This window comes from Physella acuta, unplaced genomic scaffold (assembly GCF_028476545.2).
Source record: "Physella acuta isolate Inbredline_101_S28 unplaced genomic scaffold, ASM2847654v3 ptg000283l, whole genome shotgun sequence".
NCBI classification, from domain to species: domain Eukaryota; kingdom Metazoa; phylum Mollusca; class Gastropoda; family Physidae; genus Physella; species Physella acuta.
The window spans coordinates 1101269-1128571 of NW_026731802.1; the positions used below are offsets into that span (position 1 = coordinate 1101269).

General features: G+C 44.9%; 1 protein-coding gene across 5 annotated transcripts in view; it reads right to left on the reverse strand.

The window, feature by feature from the left end:
- Positions 1-27303, reverse strand: part of LOC131939526 (adenylate kinase 9) — a 96033-nt gene that overhangs the window by 26843 nt on the left and 41887 nt on the right. For 2 of the 5 annotated variants that reach the window (XM_059297873.1, XM_059297872.1), the window contains 15 exons: positions 27193-27254; positions 26613-26669; positions 24727-24912; positions 21625-21681; positions 21009-21067; positions 19039-19216; positions 17360-17460; positions 15683-15898; positions 13739-13938; positions 9277-9321; positions 6921-7073; positions 6158-6245; positions 2576-2703; positions 2093-2192; positions 1621-1740 (listed from right to left, as the gene is read on the reverse strand). In XM_059297873.1, coding sequence (XP_059153856.1) covers positions 1621-1740; positions 2093-2192; positions 2576-2703; positions 6158-6245; positions 6921-7073; positions 9277-9321; positions 13739-13938; positions 15683-15898; positions 17360-17460; positions 19039-19216; positions 21009-21067; positions 21625-21681; positions 24727-24912; positions 26613-26669; positions 27193-27254 — 1750 coding nt within the window. The remainder of the gene's footprint in view (positions 1-1620; positions 1741-2092; positions 2193-2575; positions 2704-6157; positions 6246-6920; positions 7074-9276; positions 9322-13738; positions 13939-15682; positions 15899-17359; positions 17461-19038; positions 19217-21008; positions 21068-21624; positions 21682-24726; positions 24913-26612; positions 26670-27192; positions 27255-27303) is intronic. The other 3 variants (XM_059297875.1, XM_059297874.1, XM_059297876.1) reach the window with 3 other exon arrangements.

Consider the following 27303-nt stretch of genomic DNA (forward strand, 5'->3'; position numbering starts at 1 on the left):
AAATGACATGCGGATCGTGTATTGATTGACATGTGGATCATGTATCAAATGACATGTGGATCATGTATCAAATGACATGTGGATCATGTATCAAATGACATGCGGATCGTGTATTGATTGACATGTGGATCGTGTATCAAATGACATGTGGATCATGTATTGAAGGACATGTGGAAAAACAAATATAATTTGCTAATGCTGAAGGCTAGATTATGTTGGCCAAAATATTTCTTCTGAAATAAACTATGTTGGCCAAAATATTTCTTCTGAAATAAATTATTTTGGCCAAAATATTTCTTCTGAAATAAATTATGTTGGCCAAAATATTTCTTCTGAAATAAAACTTAACCTGTTTTACTCAACTGAATAATTGAACGGTGAATTTAAAAGTTGCATACAAGATTTACTTGCATTCATCAAAGCTTAATTTTCCCAACGTGTTCAAACGTATTGTTATGGTTCTAGGACAAAACTCTTGGACATTTACATATCATACCAATCCATCTGCAAATCCAGCTCCCTATCCATAACCCTATCCATAATCCCAACCCCCTGGCTAACCTATCCATAACCTAACCTATCCATAACCTAACCTATCCATAACCTAACCTGTCCATAACCTAACCTGTCCACAACCTAACCTGTCCATAACCTAACCTAACCTATCCATAACCTAACCTATCCATAACCTAACCTATCCATAACCTAACCCGTCCATAACCTAACCTATCCATAACCTAACCTGTCCATAACCTAACCTATCCATAACCTAACCTGTCCATAACCTAACCTGTCCATAACCTAACCTGTCCATAACCTAACCTGTCCATAACCTAACCTGTCCATAACCTAACCTATCCATAACCTAACCTGTCCATAACCTAACCTATCCATAACCTAACCTATCCATAACCTAACCTATCCATAACCTAACCTGTCCATAACCTAACCTATCCATAACCTAACTGTCCATAACCTAACCTATCCATAACCTAACCTATCCATAACCTAACCTATCCATAACCTAACCTGTCCATAACCTAACCTGTCCATAACCTAACCTGTCCATAACCTAACCTATCCATAACCTAACCTGTACATAACCTAACCTATCCATATCTCTAAAAGACTCAATTTAAAAAAAAAAAGTGTCAGGAAATTCTAGCAAGCCCTCTAGAACAGGGGTTCCCAACCCCGTGCCCGCGGGCGCCCGCCAAACGTTTCGTTTGTGCCCGCCTCTCACTATTCGACAGAGAATTTTTTTCATTAACATTATTGAAAGGTTGAAGGGGATGGAAATCGAAAATTTGAGGGGGGGGGGATGCAAATCGAAAGTTTGAGGGGGGTGGGGGGGTGCAAATCAAAAGTTTTGTACCCGGGTGACGGGAAGGGTCGCTACGCTTCTGGATGGAGTTTGTCGATTTAAAATAGGTGGTGCCCGCCACCCTACCGATATTTTAGAATGTGCTCTAGAGTAAAAAAAGGTTGGGAACCCCTGCTCTAGAACATGATGGCAAGAATCACCATTTGAACATTTGAACACTCCCCCAAAGGTTTGCCACACACCCCCCACCCCAAAGGTTTGCCACTAAACAAAAGATTTGAAATATCAGGGTTCACCTTCTTTTTGCGAGCCTTCTCCTTCTTGTGTGTTTTTTTGGCCAATCTTTTCTCTCTCTTGGTCCTCCACTTCTCTAGCTTGGGGGGCAGCAAGCGGCCGATGACCTCACTCTCACTCACCTGCGACGTCACAGATATGACAGAAACAAGGATTCCCATTGGATTAAAAATGTGATATGACAGAAACAAGGATTCCCATTGGATTAAAAATGTGATATGACAGAAACAAGGATTCCCATTGGATTAAAAATGTGATATGACAGAAACAAGGATTCCCATTGGATTAAAAATGTGATATGACAGAAACAAGGATTCCCATTGGATTAAAAATGTGATATGACAGAAACAAGGATTCCCATTGGATTAAAAATGTGATATGACAGAAACAAGGATTCCCATTGGATTAAAAATGTGATATGACAAAAAAAAGGATTTCCATTGGATTAAAAATGTGATGTGAAAAGTGTCAGACCTGTAGAATGACAGCAGCATCTGGCATCAAGCCAGACTCCTGTAGGTACTTGACCTCATCAGTTGTACGAGGGAAACCCTCCAGTATAAAGCCAGTAGATCTGTCATAATGTCAGCAACAACATATGGGAAGATGACAGGCATTAGAAAATAATAACAATGGGAAGATTATTTGAATCTAAATGAAAGAAGTGATGTAGTTATGACAGTTAAAAAACAAGAAATAATTTCTGCAATTAATTGGGTCTTTAGGAAGAAGTCAGTTGACAGTTGGTGTACACATAGTGGGAGTCATGTAACCTACTGGAATGTCTAAGTGAGTCATGTAACCTACTGGAATGTCTAAGTGAGTCATGTGACCTACTTGAATGTCTAAGTGAGTCATGTGACCTACTTGAATGTCTAAGTGAGTCATGTGACCTACTTGAATGTCTAAGTGAGTCATGTGACCTACTTGAATGGCTATGTGAGTCATGTGACCTACTTGAATGGCTCTGACTTCCACCAGACTTGAATGATGTTGTCTAAGACGTGGTTTGGCAGAGGCTCGTTATCTTCTAAATAAGCTTTGATTGCCTCCTCGGCTTCAGTCAGTTCAACGCTCTCTTCCTCCTGGCAGGCAGACAAGAACAATTGGAAGCAAAACTAGAGTCAGACGACAGAGTCAGACGACAGAGTTTGGTCTTCTGTCTGGTGACTACATTTCAACCTGTTTGCTCATGTAGTCATGGGTGGATCAACTTATCAACCTGGGAGGATCAACTTATCAACACTTTGGATGGATCAATTTATCAACCTGGGTGGATCAACTTATCAACACTTTGGATGGATCAATTTATCAACACTTTGGATGGATCAACTTATCAACACTTTGGATGGATCAACTTATCAACACTTTGGATGGATCAACTTATCAACACTTTGGATGGATCAACTTATCAACACTTTGGATGGATCAACTTATCAACCTGGGTGGATCAACTTATCAACCTGGGTGGATCAACTTTTCAACCTGGGTGGATCAACTTATCAACCTGGGTGGATCAACTTATCAACACTTTGGATGGATCAACTTATCAACCTGGGTGGATCAACTTATCAACCTGGGTGGATCAACTTATCAACCTGGATGGATCAACTTATCAACCTGGGTGGATCAACTTATCAACCTGGGTGGATCAACTTATCAACACTTTGGATGGATCAACTTATCAACCTGGGTGGATCAACTTATCAACACTTTGGATGGATCAACTTATCAACACTTTGGATGGATCAACTTATCAACTTATCAGCACTTTGGATGGATCAACTTATCAACACTTTGGGTGGATCAACTTATCAACACTTTGGATGGATCAACTTATCAACCTGGGTGGATCAACTTATCAACACTTTGGATGAATCAACTTATCAACCGGGGTGGATCAACTTATCAACCTGGGTGGATCAACTTATCAACACTTTGGATGGATCAATTTATCAACCTGGATGGATCAACTTATCAACCTGGGTGGATCAACTTATCAACCTGGGTGGATCAACTTATCAACCTGGGTGGATCAACTTATCAACACTTTGGATGGATCAACTTATCAACACTTTGGATGGATCAACTTATCAACACTTTGGATGGATCAACTTATCAACACTTTGGGTGGATCAACTTATCAACACTTTGGATGGATCAACTTATCAACCTGGGTGGATCAACTTATCAACACTTTGGATGAATCAACTTATCAACCTGGGTGGATCAACTTGTCAACCTGGGTGGATCAACTTATCAACACTTTGGATGGATCAATTTATCAACCTGGATGGATCAACTTATCAACCTGGGTGGATCAACTTATCAACACTTTGGATGGATCAGCTTATCAACCTGGGTGGATCAACTTATCAACCTGGATAGATCAACTTATCAACCTGGGTGGATCAACTTATCAACACTTTGGATGGATCAACTTATCAACCTGGGTGGATCAACTTATCAACACTTTGGATGGATCAACTTATCAACCTGGGTGGATCAACTTATCAACCTGGGTGGATCAACTTATCAACCTGGGTGGATCAACTTATCAACCTGGATGGATCAACTTATCAACACTTTGGATGGTTAAACTTATCAACCTGGGTGGATCAACTTATCAACCTGGGTGGATCAACTTATCAACCTGGATGGATCAACTTATCAACACTTTGGATGGATCAATTTATCAACCTGGGTGGATCAACTTATCAACCTGGGTGGATCAACTTATCAACACTTTGGATGGATCAACTTTTCAACCTGGGTGGATCAACTTATCAACACTTTGGATGGATCAACTTATCAACACTTTGGATGGATCAACTTATCAACACTTTGGATGGATCAACTTATCAACACTTTGGGTGGATCAACCTATCAACACTTTGGATGGATCAACTTATCAACCTGGGTGGATCAACTTATCAACACTTTGGATGGTTAAACTTATCAACCTGGTTGGATCAACTTGTCAACCTGGGTGGATCAACTTATCAACACTTTGGATGGATCAATTTATCAACCTGGATGGATCAACTTATCAACCTGGGTGGATCAACTTATCAACCTGGGTGGATCAACTTATCAACCTGGGTGGATCAACTTATCAACCTGGGTGGATCAACTTCTCAATACTTTAAATGGATCAACTTATCAACACTTTTGATGGATCAACTTATCAACCTGGGTGGATCAACTTCTCAACACTTAAAATGGATCAACTTATCAACACTTTTGATGGATCAGCTTATCAACCTGGATGGATCAACTTATCAACCTGGGTGGATCAACTTATCAACATGGGTGGATCAACTTATCAACCTGGGTGGATCAACTTATCAACCTAGGTGGATCAACTTATCAACCTGGGTGGATCAACTTATCAACACTTTGGATAGATCAACTTATCAACCTGGGTGGATCAACTTAACACTTTGGATGGATCAACTTATCAACCTGGGTGGATCAACTTATCAACACTTTGGATGGATCAACTTATCAACCTGGGTGGATCAACTTATCAACCTGGGTGGATCAACTTATCAACCTGGGTGGATCAACTTATCAACCTGGATGGATCAACTTATCAACACTTTGGATGGTTAAACTTATCAACCTGGGTGGATCAACTTATCAACCTGGGTGGATCAACTTATCAACCTGGATGGATCAACTTATCAACCTGGGTGGATCAACTTATCAACCTGGGTGGATCAACTTATCAACCTGGGTGGATCAACTTATCAACCTGGGTGGATCAACTTATCAACCTGGGTGGATCAACTTTTCAACCTGGGTGGATCAACTTATCAACCTGGGTGGATCAACTTATCAACACTTTGGCTCCTTGAAAGACTTGAAAGTTTACAAAAAACATTGAAGCAAGGAAAAAACAAAAGACATTATTTTTGTGTCCATTTTTTTATCATCTTCTGCCATCATCTCTCCCCCCCCCCCCCCGTTCCACTCCCCTCCCATTAGAAGCTCACATCTTCTAGTTTCTCCTCAAACTTGAAGGCATGAAATGGAAACAAAGCAAATGAGAAACTCAAACTTCAGCAATCAACACAAAAAAACGAGTTGAAAATCCACTCAATCTTCAGTGGATGGTTAAAAAATCCACTCAATCTTCAGTGGATGGTTAAAAAATCCACTCAATCTTCAGTGGAAGGTTAAAAAATCCACTCAATCTTCAGTGGAGGGTTAAAAAATCCACTCAATCTTCAGTGGGTGGTTAAAAAATCCACTCAATCTTCAGTGGATGGTTAAAAAATCCACTCAATCTTCAGTGGGTGGTTAAAAAATCCACTCAATCTTCAGTGGATGGTTAAAAAATCCACTCAATCTTCAGTGGGTGGTTAAAAAATCCACTCAATCTTCAGTGGATGGTTAAAAAATCCACTCAATCTTCAGTGGGTGGTTAAAAAATCCACTCAATCTTCAGTGGATGGTTAAAAAATCCACTCAATCTTCAGTGGATGGTTAAAAAATCCACTCAATCTTCAGTGGGTGGTTAAAAAATCAACTTACAATTTTTCCTGCGTTTGCCATTTCCTGGACTGTGGCAGAGTGCTGGTAGCTGCCTACAGCGTCGTCCTCCCCCTCCCCCACAGACACACTGGGGAAAAATTTTGTAAGTCATGTCAACTTGATCTCAGTGATGTCAACTTGATCTCAGTGATGTCAACTTGATCTCAGTGATGTCAACTTGATCTCAGTGATGTCAACTTGATCTCAGTGATGTCAACTTGATCTCAGTGATGTCAACTTGATCTCAGTGATGTCAACTTAATCTCAGTGATGTCAACTTAATCTCAGTGATGTCAACTTAATCTCAGTGATGTCAACTTAATCTCAGTGATGTCAACTTGATCTCAGTGATGTCAACTTGATCTCAGTGATGTCAACTTGATCTCAGTGATGTCAACTTGATCTCAGTGATGTCAATGAAAAGTAAATTCCAAGAATAGTGAGATAACAAATGTAAAAAAAGGCCAAAATCCAGAATAAAAAGACCAAAATCCAGAATAAAAAGACCAAAATCCAGAACAAAAAGACCAAAATCCAGAATAAAAAGACCAATAATAGGCCAAAATCCAGACCAAATGGCCAAAATCCAGACCAAATGGCCAAAATCCAGAATAAAAAGACCAAAATCCAGAACAAAAAGACCAAAATCCAGAATAAAAAGACCAAAATCCAGAATAAAAAGACCAATAATAGGCCAAAATCCAGACCAAATGGCCAAAATCCAGACCAAATGGCCAAGATCCAAAAGTTGGTTGCTTCTTACTTCTTCTCCATTTCTTCCTCCACGTATCTGACATCGTCCCAGACGGGATCCTCCTCAAAGGTCATTTCCTCTGGGTAGTCCTCCTCCTCCTCCTCCTGCTCTGTTGTTACAGAACTTGATGACCTCGTAGAGGACCTTCTCTTTTGTTCTGATCTAGTTTGGTTCAATACAACATGGCCACTTTTATATTTTATGGCCACTTTTATATTTTATGGCCACTTTTATATTTTATGGCCACTTTTATATTTTATGGCCACTTTTATAGTTTATGGCCACTTTTATATTTTATGGCCACTTTTATATTTTATGGCCACTTTTATATTTTATGGCCACTTTTATAGTTTATGGCCACTTTTATATTTTATGGCCACTTTTATATTTTATGGCCACTTTTATATTTTATGGCCACTTTTATATTTTATGGCCACTTTTATATTTTATGGCCACTTTTATATTTTATGGCCACTTTTATATTTTATTGCCACTTTTATATTTTATTGCCACTTTTATATTTTATGGCCACTTTTATATTTTATGGCCACTTTTATATTTTATGGCCACATTTATATTTTATGGCCACTTTTATATTTTATGGCCACTTTTATATTTTATGGCCACTTTTATATTTTATGGCCACTTTTATATTTTATGGCCACTTTTATATTTTATGGCCACTTTTATATTTTATGGCCACTTTTATATTTTATGGCCACTTTTATATTTTATGGCCACTTTTATATTTTATGGCCACTTTTATATTTTATGGCCACTTTTATATTTTATGGCCACTTTTATATTTTATGGCCACTTATATTTTATGGCCACTTTTATATTTTATTATTTTTATGGCCACTTTTACAATTCCTTCTGTAGTTATTTGCAATACTTTGTTTGGGGGCAAGTTTGACCCAACAATTCTGTCTTTACAACAAGGAATCAGACATATTGCCAGATTGTCAATACAAGGAATCAGACATATTGCCAGATTGTCAATACAAGGAATCAGACATATTGCCAGATTGTCAATACAAGGAATCAGACATATTGCCAGATTGTCAATACAAGGAATCAGACATATTGCCAGATTGTCAATACAAGGAATCAGACATATTGCCAGATTGTCAATTAAAAATTTCTCTCAATGACTCAGGGACTATTAATCTTTAAATTTTAACAATTTTCAACACTGAAATCAATGTCAAAATTGATCTAAGTAACTCTTCATTTAGATAATTTCTGTTAATGTATTCCAGCCTCCAAATAAGCCCATCTCCTGTTGTTATTTATTTAAGTTTTCTTTAATTAGAAAAGTGTATTCATACATGGTACATATATATTTAGGGTGGGGGTGGGAGTGACAGGTGGAGGAGCTTCACCTTATTCACTTACTCAACATTAAGGCTCAGCTCTTTCAGTCACTTTAACTCAGTTACTAATTACACTCTTAAAGCTACACAAAGTTCCCAAACTTAACGGAACTTAAACTTCAGCAAACTTTATCAAAGTTCATAGAATGTGTTGCTACTTTCACTTCATTTTTTCGCTGTGGTGTCTTTGCTTTTCACGCCCCACTTTCCTCATTTTTCCCTGCAAGCTGATGAACTAAACCTGTCCAAGATTTTGTTCCTCTCATTCAGAATGACATGAGGTCATAGTCATTCAAAAGCTCTATTGTTTAACTAGTTGCAACTTTTTTCTGTTTTTTTTTTCTTCCAGGAACTTTTTAGCTCAGTTAATCTCAAACTTTGGCTGGTGTCAAATGTTGAGCTCACTCCAAAGCTCAGTTCACACAAACCTCGCATGTCTGGGCACTTCCAAGTACGTCGAATCATTCCTTATGATTTCCACAACACAATTCTTCATCATTCTACAACCCTAGATTTGCATCATTCCTTATGATAGCTATTAAACAATTCTTAATTTAGTTTTCATCCAAGAGTGAATGAAAAAACATGAGACCACCAAACATGAGACCAACAAACATGAGACCAACAAACATGAGACCAACAAACATGAGACCAACAAACATGAGACCAACAAACATGAGACCAACAAACATGAGACCAACAAACATGAGACCAACAAACATGAGACCAACAAACATGAGACCAACAAACATGAGACCAACAAACATGAGACCAACAAACATGAGACCAACAAACATGAGACCAACAAACATGAGACCAACAAACATGAGACCAACAAACATGAGACCAACAAACATGAGACCAACAAACATGAGACCAACAAACATGAGACCAACAAACATGAGACCAACAAACATGAGACCAACAAACATGAGACCAACAAACATGAGACCAACAAACATGAGACCAACAAACATGAGACCATGTACCTGGACCCTGTTGGGTGTGCGCTGCTCCCACCAGACTCATCAAAACTGTGATCAAATCAAATGTGGGGTTGAGTTTGTGTGAAATGTGGGGGAGAAAGGGTGGGTGGTGCTGTGAGTGTGGTGGTGTGAGTGTGTTTGGTGTGTGTGTGGTGGTGTGTGTGTGGTGGTGCGTGTGTGGTGGTGTGTGTGTGGTGGTGTGTGTGTGGTGGTGTGTGTGTGGTGGTGTGTGTGGTGGTGTGTGTGGTGGTGTGCGTGTGGTGGTGTGCGTGTGTGTGGTGTGTGTGTGTGTGTGGTGTGTGTGTGGTGTGTGTGTGTGTGGTGTGCGTGTGTGTGGTGGTGTGCGTGTGTGTGGTGGTGTGCATTTGGTGGTGTGTGTGTGGTGGTGTGCGTGTGTGTGGTGGTGTGCGTGTGTGTGGTGGTGTGCATTTGGTGGTGTGCGTGTGGTGGTGTGTAAGTGGTGGTGTGCGTGTGGTGGTGTGTGTGGTGGTGTGCATGTGGTGGTGTGCGTGTGGTGGTGTGCGTGTGGTGGTGTGTGTGTGGTGTGTGTGGTGGTGTGTGTGTGGTGGTGTGTGTGTGTGGTGGTGTGAGTGTGGAATGAGTGTGGTGGTGTGTGTGTGGTGGTGTGTGGTGGTGTGTGTGTGGTGGTGTGCGTGTGTGTGGTGGTGTGCGTGTGGTGGTGTGTAAGTGGTGGTGTGCGTGTGGTGGTGTGTGTGGTGGTGTGCATGTGGTGGTGTGCGTGTGGTGGTGTGCGTGTGGTGGTGTGTGTGTGGTGTGTGTGGTGGTGTGTGTGTGGTGGTGTGTGTGTGTGGTGGTGTGAGTGTGGAATGAGTGTGGTGGTGTGTGTGTGGTGGTGTGTGGTGGTGTGTGTGTGGTGGTGTGCGTGTGTGGTGGTGTGCATGTGCGTGTGGTGGTGTGTGTGTGGTGGTGTGCATGTGGTGGTGTGTGTGTGGTGGTGTGTGTGAGGTGGTGTGCATGTGGTGGTGTGTGTGTGGTGGTGTGTGTGAGGTGGTGTGCATGTGGTGGTGTGCGTGTGGTGGTGTGCGTGTGGTGGTGGTGTGCGTGTGGTGTGTGTGTGGTGGTGTGTGTGAGGTGGTGTGCATGTGGTGGTGTGTGTGTGGTGGTGTGCGTGTGTGTGGTGGTGTGCGTGTGGTGTGTGTGTGAGGTGGTGTGCATGTGGTGGTGTGCATGTGGTGGTGTGCGTGTGGTGGTGTGCGTGTGGTGGTGTGCGTGTGGTGGTGTGTGTGTGGTGGTGTGAGTGTGGAATGAGTGTGGTGGTGTGCGTGTGGTGGTGTGCGTGTGGTGGTGTGCGTGTGGTGGTGTGTGTGTGGTGGTGTGAGTGTGGAATGAGTGTGGTGATGTGCATGTGGTGGTGTGTGTGTGGTGGTGTGCATGTGGTGGTGTGCGTGTGGTGGTGTGCGTGTGGTGGTGTGCGTGTGGTGGTGTGTGTGTGGTGGTGTGAGTGTGGAATGAGTGTGGTGGTGTGCGTGTGGTGGTGTGCGTGTGGTGGTGTGCGTGTGGTGGTGTGTGTGTGGTGGTGTGAGTGTGGAATGAGTGTGGTGATGTGCGTGTGGTGGTGTGCGTGTGGTGGTGTGAGTGTGGAATGAGTGTGGTGATGTGTGTGTGGTGGTGTGTGTGGTGGTGTGTGTGGTGGTGTGTGTGGTGGTGTGAGTGTAGAATGAGTGTGGTGATGTGAGTGTGGTGGTGTGCGTGTGTGTGGTGGTGTGAGTGTGGAATGAGTGTGGTGGTGTGTGTGTGGTAGTGTGTGTGGTGGTGGTGTGAGTGTGGAATGAGTGTGGTGATGTGCGTGTGGTGGTGTGCGTGTGGTGGTGTGCGTGTGGTGGTGTGCGTGTGGTGGTGTGTGTGTGGTGGTGTGAGTGTGGAATGAGTGTGGTGGTGTGCGTGTGGTGGTGTGCGTGTGGTGGTGTGCGTGTGGTGGTGTGCGTGTGGTGGTGTGTGTGTGGTGGTGTGAGTGTGGAATGAGTGTGGTGATGTGCGTGTGGTGGTGTGCGTGTGGTGGTGTGAGTGTGGAATGAGTGTGGTGATGTGCGTGTGGTGGTGTGCGTGTGGTGGTGTGAGTGTGGAATGAGTGTGGTGATGTGAGTGTGGTGGTGTGCGTGTGTGTGGTGGTGTGAGTGTGGAATGAGTGTGGTGGTGTGTGTGTGGTGGTGTGCGTGTGGTGGTGTGAGTGTGGAATGAGTGTGGTGGTGTGTGTGTGGTGGTGTGTGTGTGGTGGTGTGTGTGTGGTGGTGTGAGTGTGGAATGAGTGTGGTGGTGTGTGTGTGGTGGTGTGTGTGTGGTGGTGTGTGTGTGGTGATACAACTAAAACAAATTGACCTTGAGATGAAGCCATTACAACAAGTAGAGTGACCTTGAGATGAAGCCATTACAACAAGTAGAGTGACCTTGAGATGAAGCCATTACAACAAGTAGAGTGACCTTGAGATGAAGCCATTACAACAAGTAGAGTGACCTTGAGATTAAGCCACTACAACAAGTAGAGTGACCTTGAGATGAAGCCATTACAACAAGTAGAGTGACCTTGAGATGAAGCCATTACAACAAGTAGAGTGACCTTGAGATGAAGCCACTACAACAAGTAGAGTGACCTTGAGATGAAGCCACTACAACAAGTAGAGTGACCTTGGGATGAAGCCATTACAACAAGTAGAGTGACCTTGAGATGAAGCCATTACAACAAGTAGAGTGACCTTGAGACGAAGCCACTACAACAAGTAGAGTGACCTTGAGATGAAGCCATTACAACAAGAAGAGTGACCTTGAGATGAAGCCATTACAACAAGTAGAGTGACCTTGAGATGAAGCCATTACAACAAGTAGAGTGACCTTGAGATGAAGCCATTACAACAAGTAGAGTGACCTTGAGATGAAGCCATTACAACAAGTAGAGTGACCTTGAGATGAAGCCACTACAACAAGTAGAGTGACCTTGAGATGAAGCCATTACAACAAGTAGAGTGACCTTGAGATGAAGCCACTACAACAAGTAGAGTGACCTTGAGATGAAGCCATTACAACAAGTAGAGTGACCTTGAGACGAAGCCACTACAACAAGTAGAGTGACCTTGAGATGAAGCCATTACAACAAGTAGAGTGACCTTGAGATGAAGCCATTACAACAAGTAGAGTGACCTTGAGATGAAGCCATTACAACAAGTAGAGTGACCTTGAGATGAAGCCATTACAACAAGTAGAGTGACCTTGAGATGAAGCCACTACAACAAGTAGAGTGACCTTGAGATGAAGCCATTACAACAAGTAGAGTGACCTTGAGATGAAGCCATTACAACAAGTAGAGTGACCTTGAGATGAAGCCATTACAACAAGTAGAGTGACCTTGAGATGAAGCCATTACAACAAGAAGAGTGACCTTGAGATGAAGCCATTACAACAAGTAGAGTGACCTTGAGATGAAGCCATTACAACAAGTAGAGTGACCTTGAGATGAAGCCATTACAACAAGTAGAGTGACCTTGAGATGAAGCCATTACAACAGGTAGAGTGACCTTGAGATGAAGCCATTACAACAAGTAGAGTGACCTTGAGATGAAGCCATTACAACAAGTAGAGTGACCTTGAGATGAAGCCATTACAACAAGTAGAGTGACCTTGAGATGAAGCCATTACAACAAGTAGAGTGACCTTGAGATGAAGCCATTACAACAAGTAGAGTGACCTTGGGATGAAGCCATTACAACAAGAAGAGTGACCTTGAGATGAAGCCATTACAACAAGTAGAGTGACCTAGAGATGAAGCCATTACAACAAGTAGAGTGACCTTGAGATGAAGCCATTACAACAAGAAGAGTGACCTTGAGATGAAGCCATTACAACAAGTAGAGTGACCTTGAGATGAAGCCATTACAACAAGTAGAGTGACCTTGAGATGAAGCCATTACAACAAGTAGAGTGACCTAGAGATGAAGCCATTACAACAAGAAGAGTGACCTTGAGATGAAGCCATTACAACAAGTAGAGTGACCTTGAGATGAAGCCATTACAACAAGTAGAGTGACCTAGAGATGAAGCCATTACAACAAGAAGAGTGACCTTGAGATGAAGCCACTACAACAAGTAGAGTGACCTTGAGATGAAGCCATTACAACAAGAAGAGTGACCTTGAGATGAAGCCATTACAACAAGAAGAGTGACCTTGAGATGAAGCCATTACAACAAGTAGAGTGACCTTGAGATGAAGCCATTACAACAAGTAGAGTGACCTTGAGATGAATCCATTACAACAAGAAGAGTGACCTTGAGATGAAGCCATTACAACAAGTAGAATGGCCTTGAGATGAAGTTACTACAGTAAGTAGAGTGACCTTGAGATGAAGCCATTACAACAAGTAGAGTGACCTTGAGATGAAGCCATTACAACAAGAAGAGTGACCTTGGGATGAAGTTACTGTAACAAGCAGAATGACCTTGAGATGAAGTTACTTACTCCTCCTCTTCATCAGACGTCAGCTCCTCATCCATCTGATACTCAGGACCAATTTTCCTCTTGGTCTTGGCAATGATCAGCTCCTGCAGTCTCTCCCTGAAGGAGATGTGGAAGACGCCCAGCTTCTCCGCCAGGTGGCGCCCATGTAAAGTCTTACCGGAACCTTTAGGTCCCAGGATCAACAGACGTACAGGTGGAACCTGGGGACAACATATGTTTCTAAGGAATGCACTCACATTTCTTTCTATCCTTCTTCTTCGTTCTCAACTGTTCAAAGGGATTCCCTCCAACAAAGTCAAGTGTTATGTGTCAAATAGTTAAGCTCAATGAGGCTATTGACCCCATCAAATAGTTAAGCTCAGTGAGGCTATTGACCTCAGCCTGCTTGTCCAACCTACAGGCTTTAATCTTTATTATTAACCACCCAACCCTATGAACCCCCTCCCAACAGAGACTAACCTAGAACAAACCACCCAACCCAACCCTATGACCCTTCACACACACACACACACACAAACACTGACCTAGAACATAAACCACCCAACCCAACCCTATGACCCCCCCCCCCCACAAACACTGACCTAGAACATAAACCACCCAACCCAACCCTATGACCCCCCCACAAACACTGACCTAGAACATAAACCACCCAACCCAACCCTATGACCCCCCCCCACAAACACTGACCTAGAACATAAACCACCCAACCCAACCCTATGACCCCCCCCCCACAAACACTGACCTAGAACATAAACCACCCAACCCAACCCTATGACCCCCCCCCCCCCACAAACACTGACCTAGAACATAAACCACCCAACCCAACCCTATGACCCCCCCCCAACACAAACACTGACCTAGAACATAAACCACCCAACCCAACCCTATGACCCCCCCCCCCCCACAAACACTGACCTAGAACATTAACCACCCAACCCAACCCTATGACCCCCCCCACAAACACTAACCTAGACCACCCAACCCAACCCTATGACCCCCCACACACACAAACACTGACTTAGAACATAAACCACCCAACCCAACCCTATGACCCCCCACACACACAAACACTGACTTAGAACATAAACCACCCAACCCAACCCTATGACCCCCCCACAAACACTGACCTAGAACACCCAACCCAACCCTATGACCCCCCCCCCAACACAAACACTGACCTAGAACATAAACCACCCAACCCTATGACCCCCCCACAAACACTGACCTAGAACACCCAACCCAACCCAACCCTATGACCCCCCCCCACAAACACTGACCTAGAACATAAACCACCCAACCCAACCCTATGACCCCCCCCCCCCCACAAACACTGACCTAGAACATAAACCACCCAACCCAACCCTATGACCCCCCCCCCCCCCACAAACACTGACCTAGAACATAAACAACCCAACCCAACACTATGACCCCCCACACACACAAACACTGACTTAGAACATAAACCACCCAACCCAACCCTATGACCCCCCCACAAACACTGACCTAGAACATAAACCACCCAACCCAACCCTATGACCCCCCCCCCCCCCCCCCACAAACACTGACCTAGAACATAAACAACCCAACCCAACACTATGACCCCCCACACACACAAACACTAACCTAGAACATAAACCACCCAACCCAACCCTATGACCCCCCCACAAACACTGACCTAGAACACCCAACCCAACCCTATGACCCCCCCCCCCACAAACACTGACCTAGAACATAAACCACCCAACCCAACCCTATGACCCCCCCCCCCCCCCCACAAACACTGACCTAGAACATAAACCACCCAACCCAACCCTATGACCCCCCCCCCCCCACAAACACTGACCTAGAACATAAACAACCCAACCCAACCCTATGACCCCCCCCCCACAAACACTGACCTAGTACATAAACCACCCAACCCAACCCTGCCTCCACAAGTTGTACCTTGAGGGCAGCATTTTGCGCCACATAATGAGACGGGTTCTCCAGGAACTTTTCTTTGGTTTCATTGGAATAAAAGTAATAAACCCTTTCTCTGTAGACGGCAGCAATCTCTGGATTTCCTGGCACCAAGACATCTGTTTCTTTGAGAGGTACAGGATCAAAGTAGTTTGAATCTCCCAAAAACTTTCTTCTGACGCTTCTGTTGGCATCCTCCTCCTGCAAGACAAGACTCTCAGCTACACACTATGTTCTGACCCAACCCTGTGGCTTAGGATGGGACACCCAACCCTGCTAGCTTAGGATGGGACACCCAACCCTGTTAGCTTAGGATGGGACACCCAACCCTGCTAGCTTAGGATGGGACACCCAACCCTGCTAGCTTAGGATGGGACACCCAACCCTGCTAGCTTAGGACAAGGATGGGACACCCAACCCTGCTAGCTTAGGATGGGACACCCAACCCTGCTAGCTTAGGATGGGACACAGAACCCTGCTGGCTTAGGATGGGACACCCAACCCTGCTAGCTTAGGATGGGACACCCAACCCTGCTAGCTTAGGACAAGGATGGGACACCCAACCCTGCTAGCTTAGGATGGGACACCCAACCCTGCTAGCTTAGGACAAGGATGGGACACCCAACCCTGCTAGCTTAGGATGGGACACCCAACCCTGCTAGCTTAGGACAAGGATGGGACACCCAACCCTGCAAGCTTAGGATGGGACACACAACCCTGCTAGCTTAGGATGGGACACCCAACCCTGCTAGCTTAGGATGGGACACCCAACCCTGCTGGCTTAGGATGGGACACCCAACCCTGCTAGCTTAGGATGGGACACCCAACCCTGCTAGCTTAGGATGGGACACCCAACCCTGCTGTAGGATGGGACACCCAACCCTGCTGTAGAATGGGACACCCAACCCTGCTAGCTTAGGATGGGACACCCAACCCTGCTAGCTTAGGATGGGACACCCAACCCTGCAGGCTTAGGATGGGACACCCAACCCTGCTGTAGGATGGGACACCCAACCCTGCTAGCTTAGGATGGGACACCCAACCCTGCTAGCTTAGGACAAGGATGGGACACCCAACCCTGCTGTAGGATGGGACACCCAACCCTGCTAGCTTAGGATGGGACACCCAACCCTGCTAGCTTAGGACAAGGATGGGACACCCAACCCTGCTGTAGGATGGGACACTCAACCCTGCTAGCTTAGGATGGGACACACAACCCTGCTAGCTTAGGATGGGACACCCAACCCTGCTGTAGGATGGGACACCCAACCCTGCTGGCTTAGGATGGGACACCCAACCCTGCTAGCTTAGGATGGGACACCCATCTTATTCATCTTTCCTCCTACTCTTTGATAAAGCTTAATTAAAAACATATCATTTAGAGTGTCAGTCGTATGACCTGACCTGCCATTCATATGACCTGCCAGTCATGTGACCTATGACCTGCCAGTCATGTGACCTATGACCTGCCAGTCATGTGACCTATGACCTACCAGTAATGTGACCTATGACCTGCCAGTCATGTGACATATGACCTGCCAGTCGTGTGACCTATGACCCGCCAGTGATGTGACCTATGACCCGCCAGTGATGTGACCTATGACCCGCCAGTCATGTGACCTATGACCCGCCAGTCATGTGACCTATGACCTGCCAGTTTACCTCTTCTCCACCTTCCTCCTCAGCATCCTCAGCCTCCAGATCTTCCTCTTCCTCCTCTAAATCCTGAGCACCGACCTCCCAGCCGGTGTAGTGGAAGAATCCTAGGCCACAAAAAATACAAATTTTACGGTGTAGTGGAAGAATCCTAGGCCACAAAAAATACAAATTTTACGGTGTAGTGGAAGAATCCTAGGCCACAAAAAATACAAATTTTACGGTGTAGTGGAAGAATCCTAGGCCACAAAAAATACAAATTTTACGGTGTAGTGGAAGAATCCTAGGCCACAAAAAATACAAATTTTACGGTGTAATGGAAGAATCCTAGGCCACAAAAAATACAAATTTTACGGTGTAGTGGAAGAATCCTAGGCCACAAAAAATACAAATTTTACGGTGTAGTGGAAGAATCCTAGGCCACAAAAAATACAAATTTTACGGTGTAGTGGAAGAATCCTAGGCCACAAAAAATACAAATTTTACATCGCCGGTGTAGTGGAAGAATCCTAGGCCACAAAAAATACAAATTTTACGGTGTAGTGGAAGAATCCTAGGCCACAAAAAATACAAATTTTACGGTGTAGTGGAAGAATCCTAGGCCACAAAAAATACAAATTTTACGGTGTAGTGGAAGAATCCTAGGCCACAAAAAATACAAATTTTACGGTGTAGTGGAAGAATCCTAGGCCACAAAAAATACAAATTTTACGGTGTAGTGGAAGAATCCTAGGCCACAAAAAATACAAATTTTACGGTGTAGTGGAAGAATCCTAGGCCACAAAAAATACAAATTTTACGGTGTAGTGGAAGAATCCTAGGCCACAAAAAATACAAATTTTATGGTGTAGTGGAAGAATCCTAGGCCACAAAAAATACAAATTTTACGGTGTAGTGGAAGAATCCTAGGCCACAAAAAATACAAATTTTACGGTGTAGTGGAAGAATCCTAGGCCACAAAAAATACAAATTTTACATCGCCGGTGTAGTGGAAGAATCCTAGGCCACAAAAAATACAAATTTTACGGTGTAGTGGAAGAATCCTAGGCCACAAAAAATACAAATTTTACGGTGTAGTGGAAGAATCCTAGGCCACAAAAAATACAAATTTTACATCGCCGGTGTAGTGGAAGAATCCTAGGCCACAAAAAATACAAATTTTACGGTGTAGTGGAAGAATCCTAGGCCACAAAAAATAAAAATTTTACGGTGTAGTGGAAGAATCCTAGGCCACAAAAAATACAAATTTTACGGTGTAGTGGAAGAATCCTAGGCCACAAAAAATACAAATTTTACGGGTGTAGTGGAAGAATCCTAGGCCACAAAAAATACAAATTTTACGGTGTAGTGGAAGAATCCTAGGCCACAAAAAATACAAATTTTACGGTGTAGTGGAAGAATCCTAGGCCACAAAAAATACAAATTTTACGGTGTAGTGGAAGAATCCTAGGCCACAAAAAATACAAATTTTACGGTGTAGTGGAAGAATCCTAGGCCACAAAAAATACAAATTTTACGGTGTAGTGGAAGAATCCTAGGCCACAAAAAATACAAATTTTACGGTGTAGTGGAAGAATCCTAGGCCACAAAAAATACAAATTTTACATCTTTTTCTCGCAACACTTTGCTCGCACATTCCTTCAACTTATGCTTTCAGAAATGACGGCCAGACCATCTCAACTTACTTTCAATGTGGTCAACAACAGCTTGAAAAGTTTTTTCAGGAGTGTGTCCGGCAATGTCAATTTTGTGTGGCTCGACATGTGAGGAGCCGGACACCGTGCCAATCAAATTACCCAGATCCTTGTCAAACTCCCCGAGGTTGTCCCTGAAGGCTATAGCCTCTGGCTGGAGCATTAAGTACTGGAACAGCACATCAATCATTTCATAGTCAGCACATCAATCATTTCATAGTCAGCACAACAATCATTTCATTGTCAGCACATCAATCATTTCATTGTCAGCACATCAATCATTTCATTGTCAGCACATCAATCATTTCATTGTCAGCACATCAATCAGTCAGCACATCAATCATTTCATTGTCAGCACATCAATCATTTCATTGTCAGCACATCAATCATTTCATAGTCAGCACAACAATCATTTCATTGTCAGCACAACAATCATTTCATTGTCAGCACATCAATCATTTCATTGTCAGCACATCAATCATTTCATTGTCAGCACATCAATCATTTCATTGTCAGCACAACAATCATTTCATAGTCAGCACAACAATCATTTCATAGTCAGCACATCAATCATTTCATAGTCAGCACAACAATCATTTCATTGTCAGCACAACAATTATTTCATTGTCAGCACATCAATCATTTCATTGTCAGCACATCAATCATTTCATTGTCAGCACAACAATCATTTCATAGTCAGCACAACAATCATTTCATTGTCAGCACAACAATCATTTCATAGTCAGCACAACAATCATTTCATTGTCAGCACATCAATCATTTCATAGTCAGCACATCAATCATTTCATAGAGTCAGCACATCAATCATTTCATAGTCAGCACAACAATCATTTCATAGTCAGCACATCAATCATTTCATAGTCAGCACAACAATCATTTCATTGTCAGCACAACAATCATTTCATTATCAGCACATCAATCATTTCATTGTCAGCACATCAATCATTTCATTGTCAGCACATCAATCATTTCATTGTCAGCACAACAATCATTTCATAGTCAGCACAACAATCATTTCATTGTCAGCACATCAATCATTTCATAGTTAGCACATCAATCATTTCATAGAGTCAGCACATCAATCATTTCATAGTCAGCACATCAATCATTTCATAGTCAGCACATCAATCATTTCATTGTCAGCACATCAATCATTTTATAGTCAGCACATCAATCATTTCAAAGTCAGCACATCAATCATTTCAAAGTCAGCACATCAATCATTTCATAGTCAGCACATCAATCATTTCATAGAGTCAGCACATCAATCATTTCATAGTTAGCACATCAATCATTTCATTGTCAGCACATCAATCATTTCATTGTCAGCACAACAATCATTTCATTGTCAGCACATCAATCATTTCATAGTTAGCACATCAATCATTTCATAGTTAGCACATCAATCATTTCATAGAGTCAGCACATCAATCATTTCATAGTCAGCACATCAATCATTTCATAGTCAGCACATCAATCATTTCATTGTCAGCACATCAATCATTTTATAGTCAGCACATCAATCATTTCAAAGTCAGCACATCAATCATTTCAAAGTCAGCACATCAATCATTTCATAGTCAGCACATCAATCATTTCATAGAGTCAGCACATCAATCATTTCATAGTTAGCACATCAATCATTTCATAGTCAGCACAACAATCATTTCAATCTACCAAGCTATAAATACAAACCCTATTCCACATGCTTCTTCCAATGATGAAAGAAAGTTCACCTCTAGTTTTGTCTCACCTCTAGTTTTGTCTCACCTCTAGTCCTGTCTCACCTCTAGTCATGTCAAACCTCTAGTTCTGTCTCACCTCTAGTCATGTCTCACCTCTAGTTTTGTCTCACCTCTAGTCCTGTTTCACCTCTAGTACTGTCTCACGTCTAGTCCTGTCTCACCTCTAGTTTTGTCTCACCTCTAGTTCTGTCTCACCTCTAGTTCTGTTTGCTCCACATGCACCTCATCCTCCTCTGGTACAGTTGTTGGAGTCACTAAAACAACCAAGGCAAATAAAACGTCAAAATGTGTGGCACTAATCGTGAAACACCCCGCACAAAAGGTGACAAATCTCACACAATGAAACACCCCGCACAAAAGGTGACAAATCTCACACAATGAAACACCCCGCACAAAAGGTGACAAATCTCACACAATAAAACACCCCACACCAAAGGTGTCAAATCCCACACAATGAAACACCCCACACAAAAGGTGACAAATCCCACACAATGAAACACCCCACACAAAAGGTGACAAATCCCACACAATGAAACACCCCACACAAAAGGTGACAAATCCCACACAATGAAACACCCCACACAAAAGGTGACAAATCCCACACAATGAAACACCCCACACAAAATGTGACAAATCCCACACAATGAAACACCCCACACAAAAGGTGACAAATCCCACACAATGAAACACCCCACACAAAAGGTGACAAATCCCACACAATGAAACACCCCACACAAAAGGTGACAACACATCCCCCACCCAGCATGAAGCAGCATCTAACGAAAGACATCAAAGCTGTGGAGCCACTGACCTTCTGTTGCTATCTCAGCCTCGACTTCAGGAACTTTGCTGTCTGACTCGGCCACATCTGGAGACAATACAACAGTCTTAGACATTTGGTGTCAGCCCCACCACACAGTTTTAGTCTGCCCCACCCCACAGTTTTAGTGTGCCCCACCCCACAGTTTTAGTCTGCCCCACCCCACAGTTTTAGTGTGCCCCACCCCACAGTTTTAGTGTGCCCCACCCCACAGTTTTAGTGTGCCCCCACCCCACACAGTTTGTGTGCCCCCACCCCACACAGTTTTAGTGTGCCCCCACCCCACACAGTTTTAGTGTGCCCCCACCACACAGTTTTAGTGTGCCCCACCCCACAGTTTTAGTGTGCCCCCACCCCACACAGTTTTAGTGTGCCCCCACCACACAGTTTTAGTGTGCCCCACCCCACACAGTTTTAGTGTGCCCCCACCACACAGTTTTAGTGTGCCCCCACCACACAGTTTTAGTGTGCCCCACCCCACACAGTTTTAGTGTGCCCCCACCACACAGTTTTAGTGTGCCCCACCCCACAGTTTTAGTGTGCCCCCACCCCACACAGTTTTAGTGTGCCCCCACCACACAGTTTTAGTGTGCCCCACCCCACAGTTTTAGTGTGCCCCCCCCCCCCCCCCCACAGTTTTAGTCTGCTCCACCCCACACAGTTTTAGTGTGCCCCACCCCACACAGTTTTAGTGTGCCCCCACCCCACACAGTTTTAGTGTGCCCCCACCCCACACAGTTTTAGTGTGCCCCCACCCCACAGTTTTAGTGTGCCCCCACCCCACACAGTTTTAGTGTGCCCCCACCCCACACAGTTTTAGTGTGCCCCCACCCCACACAGTTATAGTGTGCCCCCACCCCACACAGTTTTAGTCTGCTCCACCCCACACAGTTTTAGTGTGCCCCACCCCACACAGTTTTAGTGTGCCCTCACCCCACAGTTTTAGTGTGCCCCCACCCCACAGTTTTAGTCTGCTCCACCCCACACAGTTTTAGTGTGCCCCACCCCACACAGTTTTAGTGTGCCCCCACCCCACACAGTTTTAGTCTGCCCCCACCCCACAGTTTTAGTGTGCCCCACCCCACAGTTTTAGTCTGCCCCACCCCACACAGTTTTAGTGTGCCCCCACCCCACACAGTTTTAGTGTGCCCCACCCCACACAGTTTTAGTGTGCCCCACCCCACACAGTTTTAGTGTGCCCCCACCCCACACAGTTTTAGTGTGCCCCCAACCCACAGTTTTAGTGTGCCCCCACCCCACACAGTTTTAGTGTGCCCCCACCCCACACAGTTTTAGTGTGCCCCCACCCCACACAGTTTTAGTGTGCCCCCACCCCACACAGTTTTAGTGTGCCCCACCCCACACAGTTTTAGTGTGCCCCACCCCACAGTTTTAGTCTGCTCCACCCCACACAGTTTTAGTCTGCTCCACCCCACACAGTTTTAGTGTGCCCCCACCCCACACAGTTTTAGTGTGCCCCCACCCCACACAGTTTTAGTGTTCCCCCACCCCACACAGTTTTAGTGTGCCCCACCCCACACAGTTTTAGTGTGCCCCCACCCCACACAGTTTTAGTGTGCCCCCACCCCACACAGTTTTAGTGTGCCCCCACCCCACAGTTTTAGTGTGCCCCACCCCACACAGTTTTAGTGTGCCCCCACCCCACACAGTTTTAGTGTGCCCCCACCCCACAGTTTTAGTCTGCTCCACCCCACACAGTTTTAGTGTGCCCCCACCCCACAGTTTTAGTGTGCCCCACCCCACACAGTTTTAGTGTGCCCCCACCCCACAGTTTTAGTGTGCCCCCACCCCACAGTTTTAGTGTGCCCCCACCCCACAGTTTTAGTCTGCTCCACCCCACACAGTTTTAGTGTGCCCCCACCCCACAGTTTTAGTGTGCCCCCACCCCACACAGTTTTAGTGTGCCCCCACCGCACAGTTTTAGTGTGCCCCCACCCCACACAGTTTTAGTGTGCCCCCACCCCACACAGTTTTAGTGTGCCCCCACCCCACACAGTTTTAGTGTGCCCCCACCCCACACAGTTTTAGTGTGCCCCCACCCCACAGTTTTAGTGTGCCCCCACCCCACAGTTTTAGTGTGCCCCCACCCCACAGTTTTAGTCTGCCCCCACCCCCCACAGTTTTAGTGTGCCCCCACCCCACAGTTTTAGTGTGCCCCGACCCCACAGTTTTAGTGTGCCCCCACCCCACAGTTTTAGTGTGCCCCCACCCCACAGTTTTAGTCTGCTCCACCCCACACAGTTTTAGTGTGCCCCCACCCCACAGTTTTAGTCTGCTCCACCCCACACAGTTTTAGTGTGCCCCCACCCCACACAGTTTTAGTGTGCCCCCACCCCACACAGTTTTAGTGTGCCCCCACCCCACAGTTTTAGTCTGCCCCCACCCCACACAGTTTTAGTGTGCCCCCACCCCACACAGTTTTAGTGTGCCCCCACCCCACAGTTTTAGTGTGCCCCCACCCCACACAGTTTTAGCGTGCCCCCCCCCCCACAGTTTTAGTCTGCTCCACCCCACACAGTTTTAGTGTGCCCCCACCCCACAGTTTTAGTCTGCCCCCACCCCACACAGTTTTAGTGTGCCCCCACCCCACACAGTTTTAGTGTGCCCCCACCCCACAGTTTTAGTCTGCCCCCACCCCACACAGTTTTAGTGTGCCCCCACCCCACACAGTTTTAGTGTGCCCCCACCCCACACAGTTTTAGTCTGCTCCACCCCACACAGTTTTAGTGTGCCCCCACCCCACACAGTTTTAGTGTGCCCCCACCCCACAGTTTTAGTGTGCCCCCACCCCACACAGTTTTAGAATGCCCCCACACAGTGTGTCTCTATGATTGGGTCAGTGTGTCCCCCATGATTGGGTCAGTGTATCCCCCATGATTGGGTCAGTGTATCCCCCATGATTGGGTCAGTGTATCCCCTCCCCACCGGCAATAATGTTGTATTCCCATTAAATGTTTTAAAATGGCAATCAATGCTGAAACAAATAAATTCCAAAAGGAAAAAAAATGAACGACTGAATTCCAAAAGAATGAAAACTTCCAAAGCAATTGGAAGCAAACCAAGGGGTCTCACTCTGTATGACTTCACCAAGCGTGTCAAGCTTGGCGTACAGTTCGGAATAATCATGGAACTCTTCAGCCAGAAGAGTAATGAAACTAGGCCCACGAGGCTGCTCGATTCCCATCTCATGGAAAGATCTGCGCGTGACAACTTCACCAGCTAATGTATCCCATAATACTTGGTTCACATGCAAGTACGCTAAAAACGGCAAGATGGGCAACAAAATACAATGTTTCAATCAAATCATCTTGTCATTATCCCCTCTATACACTAGCTAGTGCATTCCTCACATCATCTTGTCATTATCCCCTCTATACACCAGAGTTTCTTCCAGGCATCTCTTCGGGGGGGCGAAGCCCCCCCGAAAAATTTTTACCGCCCCCCCGAACGAAATGAAATTTATATAATTTATATAGAAAATATATACTTTTAACAGTGTCCGCCCCCCCGAAGAAAGTTTACCGCCCCCCCGAAGATTTCAAGTGCCCCCCCGGAGAAAAAAGTCTGGAAGAAACACTGTCTATACACTAGCTAGGCCATTCCTCACATCATCTTGTCTCATCTATAAAGTCACTACTTACTTAAAACACTCCAACCCCCACCCACCTAACTACCTTCCCATACACGCTAACATACCACACTACCTATCTTCACAACCCCCAAACACCTTACAACTAGCCTAAACCCACCCCTATCAAGACAATCCCCATCCACCCCACTACCTACCCCACCCCAAAAACACTACCTATGCACACTACCCCTACCCACAACACTATCTACCCGAAGACCAACACCCTCACCCACCCCACTACCAACCCACACATGCCCACACACCACACTACCCATCCACACACCACCTACCGACACATCCCACACACTACCTACTTACACACCCCACACTACCTACCCACACACACCACACTCTACCTACCCACACACCCCAACACTACCCACACACCCCACATACTACCCACACTACCACCCACACCCACACAACCTACCAACACACACCCCACACACTAACTACCCAACCACCCCCACACACTACCACACACCCCCACACCACCTACCGACACACCCCACACTACCTACCCACACACCACCCACACTACCTACCCACACACACCCAAACACTACCTACCCACACACCCCACACTACCTACCCACACACCCCACACTACCTACCCCACACAACCTACCCACACACCCAAACACTACCTACCCACACACCCCACACTACCTACCCACACACCCCACCCCACACTACCTACCCACACACCCCACCCCACACTACCTACCCACACACCCCACACTACCTACCCACACACCCCACACTACCTACCCCACACAACCTACCCACACACCCAAACACTACCTACCCACACACCCCACACTACCTACCCACACACCCCACCCCACACTACCTACCCACACACCCCACCCCACACAACCTACCCACACACACCCAAACACTACCTACCCACACACCCCACACTACCTACCCACACACCCCACACTACCTACCCCACACAACCTACCCACACACACCCCACACTACCATTACACACCGCACACTATCCCCACACTACCCTTACACACCCTACACTACCCCCACACTACCCCCACACACCCCACCCCCACACACTACCCCCACACTATCCCACACTACCCTTACACACCCTACACTACCTCCCACGCCCTACACTACCCCCACACACCCCACACACCCCACACTACCCCCACACACCCTACACTACCCCCCCACACCCCACACTACCCCCACATTACCCCCACACACTACCCCCACACACCACACACTACCCCCACACACCCCACACTACCCCCACACACCCCACACTACCCCCACACTACCCCCACACTACCCCCACACTACCTACCCATTTTTTCTTCTTTTTCTTTTTCTGCAGCAGCTTCCTCCATGGCTGCTTTTTCCACTGCAATCAAATTAAAACATCTCTAAAACATCAAACATCACATTAAAACATCTCTAAAACATCAAACATCAAATTAAAACATCTCTAAAACATCAAACATCACATTAAAACATCTCTAAAACATCAAACATCACATTAAAACATCTCTAAAACATCAAACATCAAATTAAAACATCTCTAAAACATCAAACATCACATTAAAACATCTCTAAAACATCAAACATCAAATTAAAACATCTCTAAAACATCAAACATCAAATTAAAACATCTCTAAAACATCAAACATCACATTAAAACATCTCTAAAACATCAAACATCACATTAAAACATCTCTAAAACATCAAACATCAAATTAAAACATCTCTAAAACATCAAACATCACATTAAAACATCTCTAAAACATCAAACATCAAATTAAAACATCTCTAAAACATCAAACATCACATTAAAACATCTCTAAAACATCAAACATCAACAAAACATCAAACCTCACAATAAACAGCTACCACATCCCAAAACTTACTAAGCAGCTTCAGCTTCTGCTCCTCCTTTTCTTGTTCTATGCGGGACATTTCTTCTTCAATCCTGGCAAAATAAAAAGTTACATTTCTTCTTTGTATTGTGAAATAGTGCA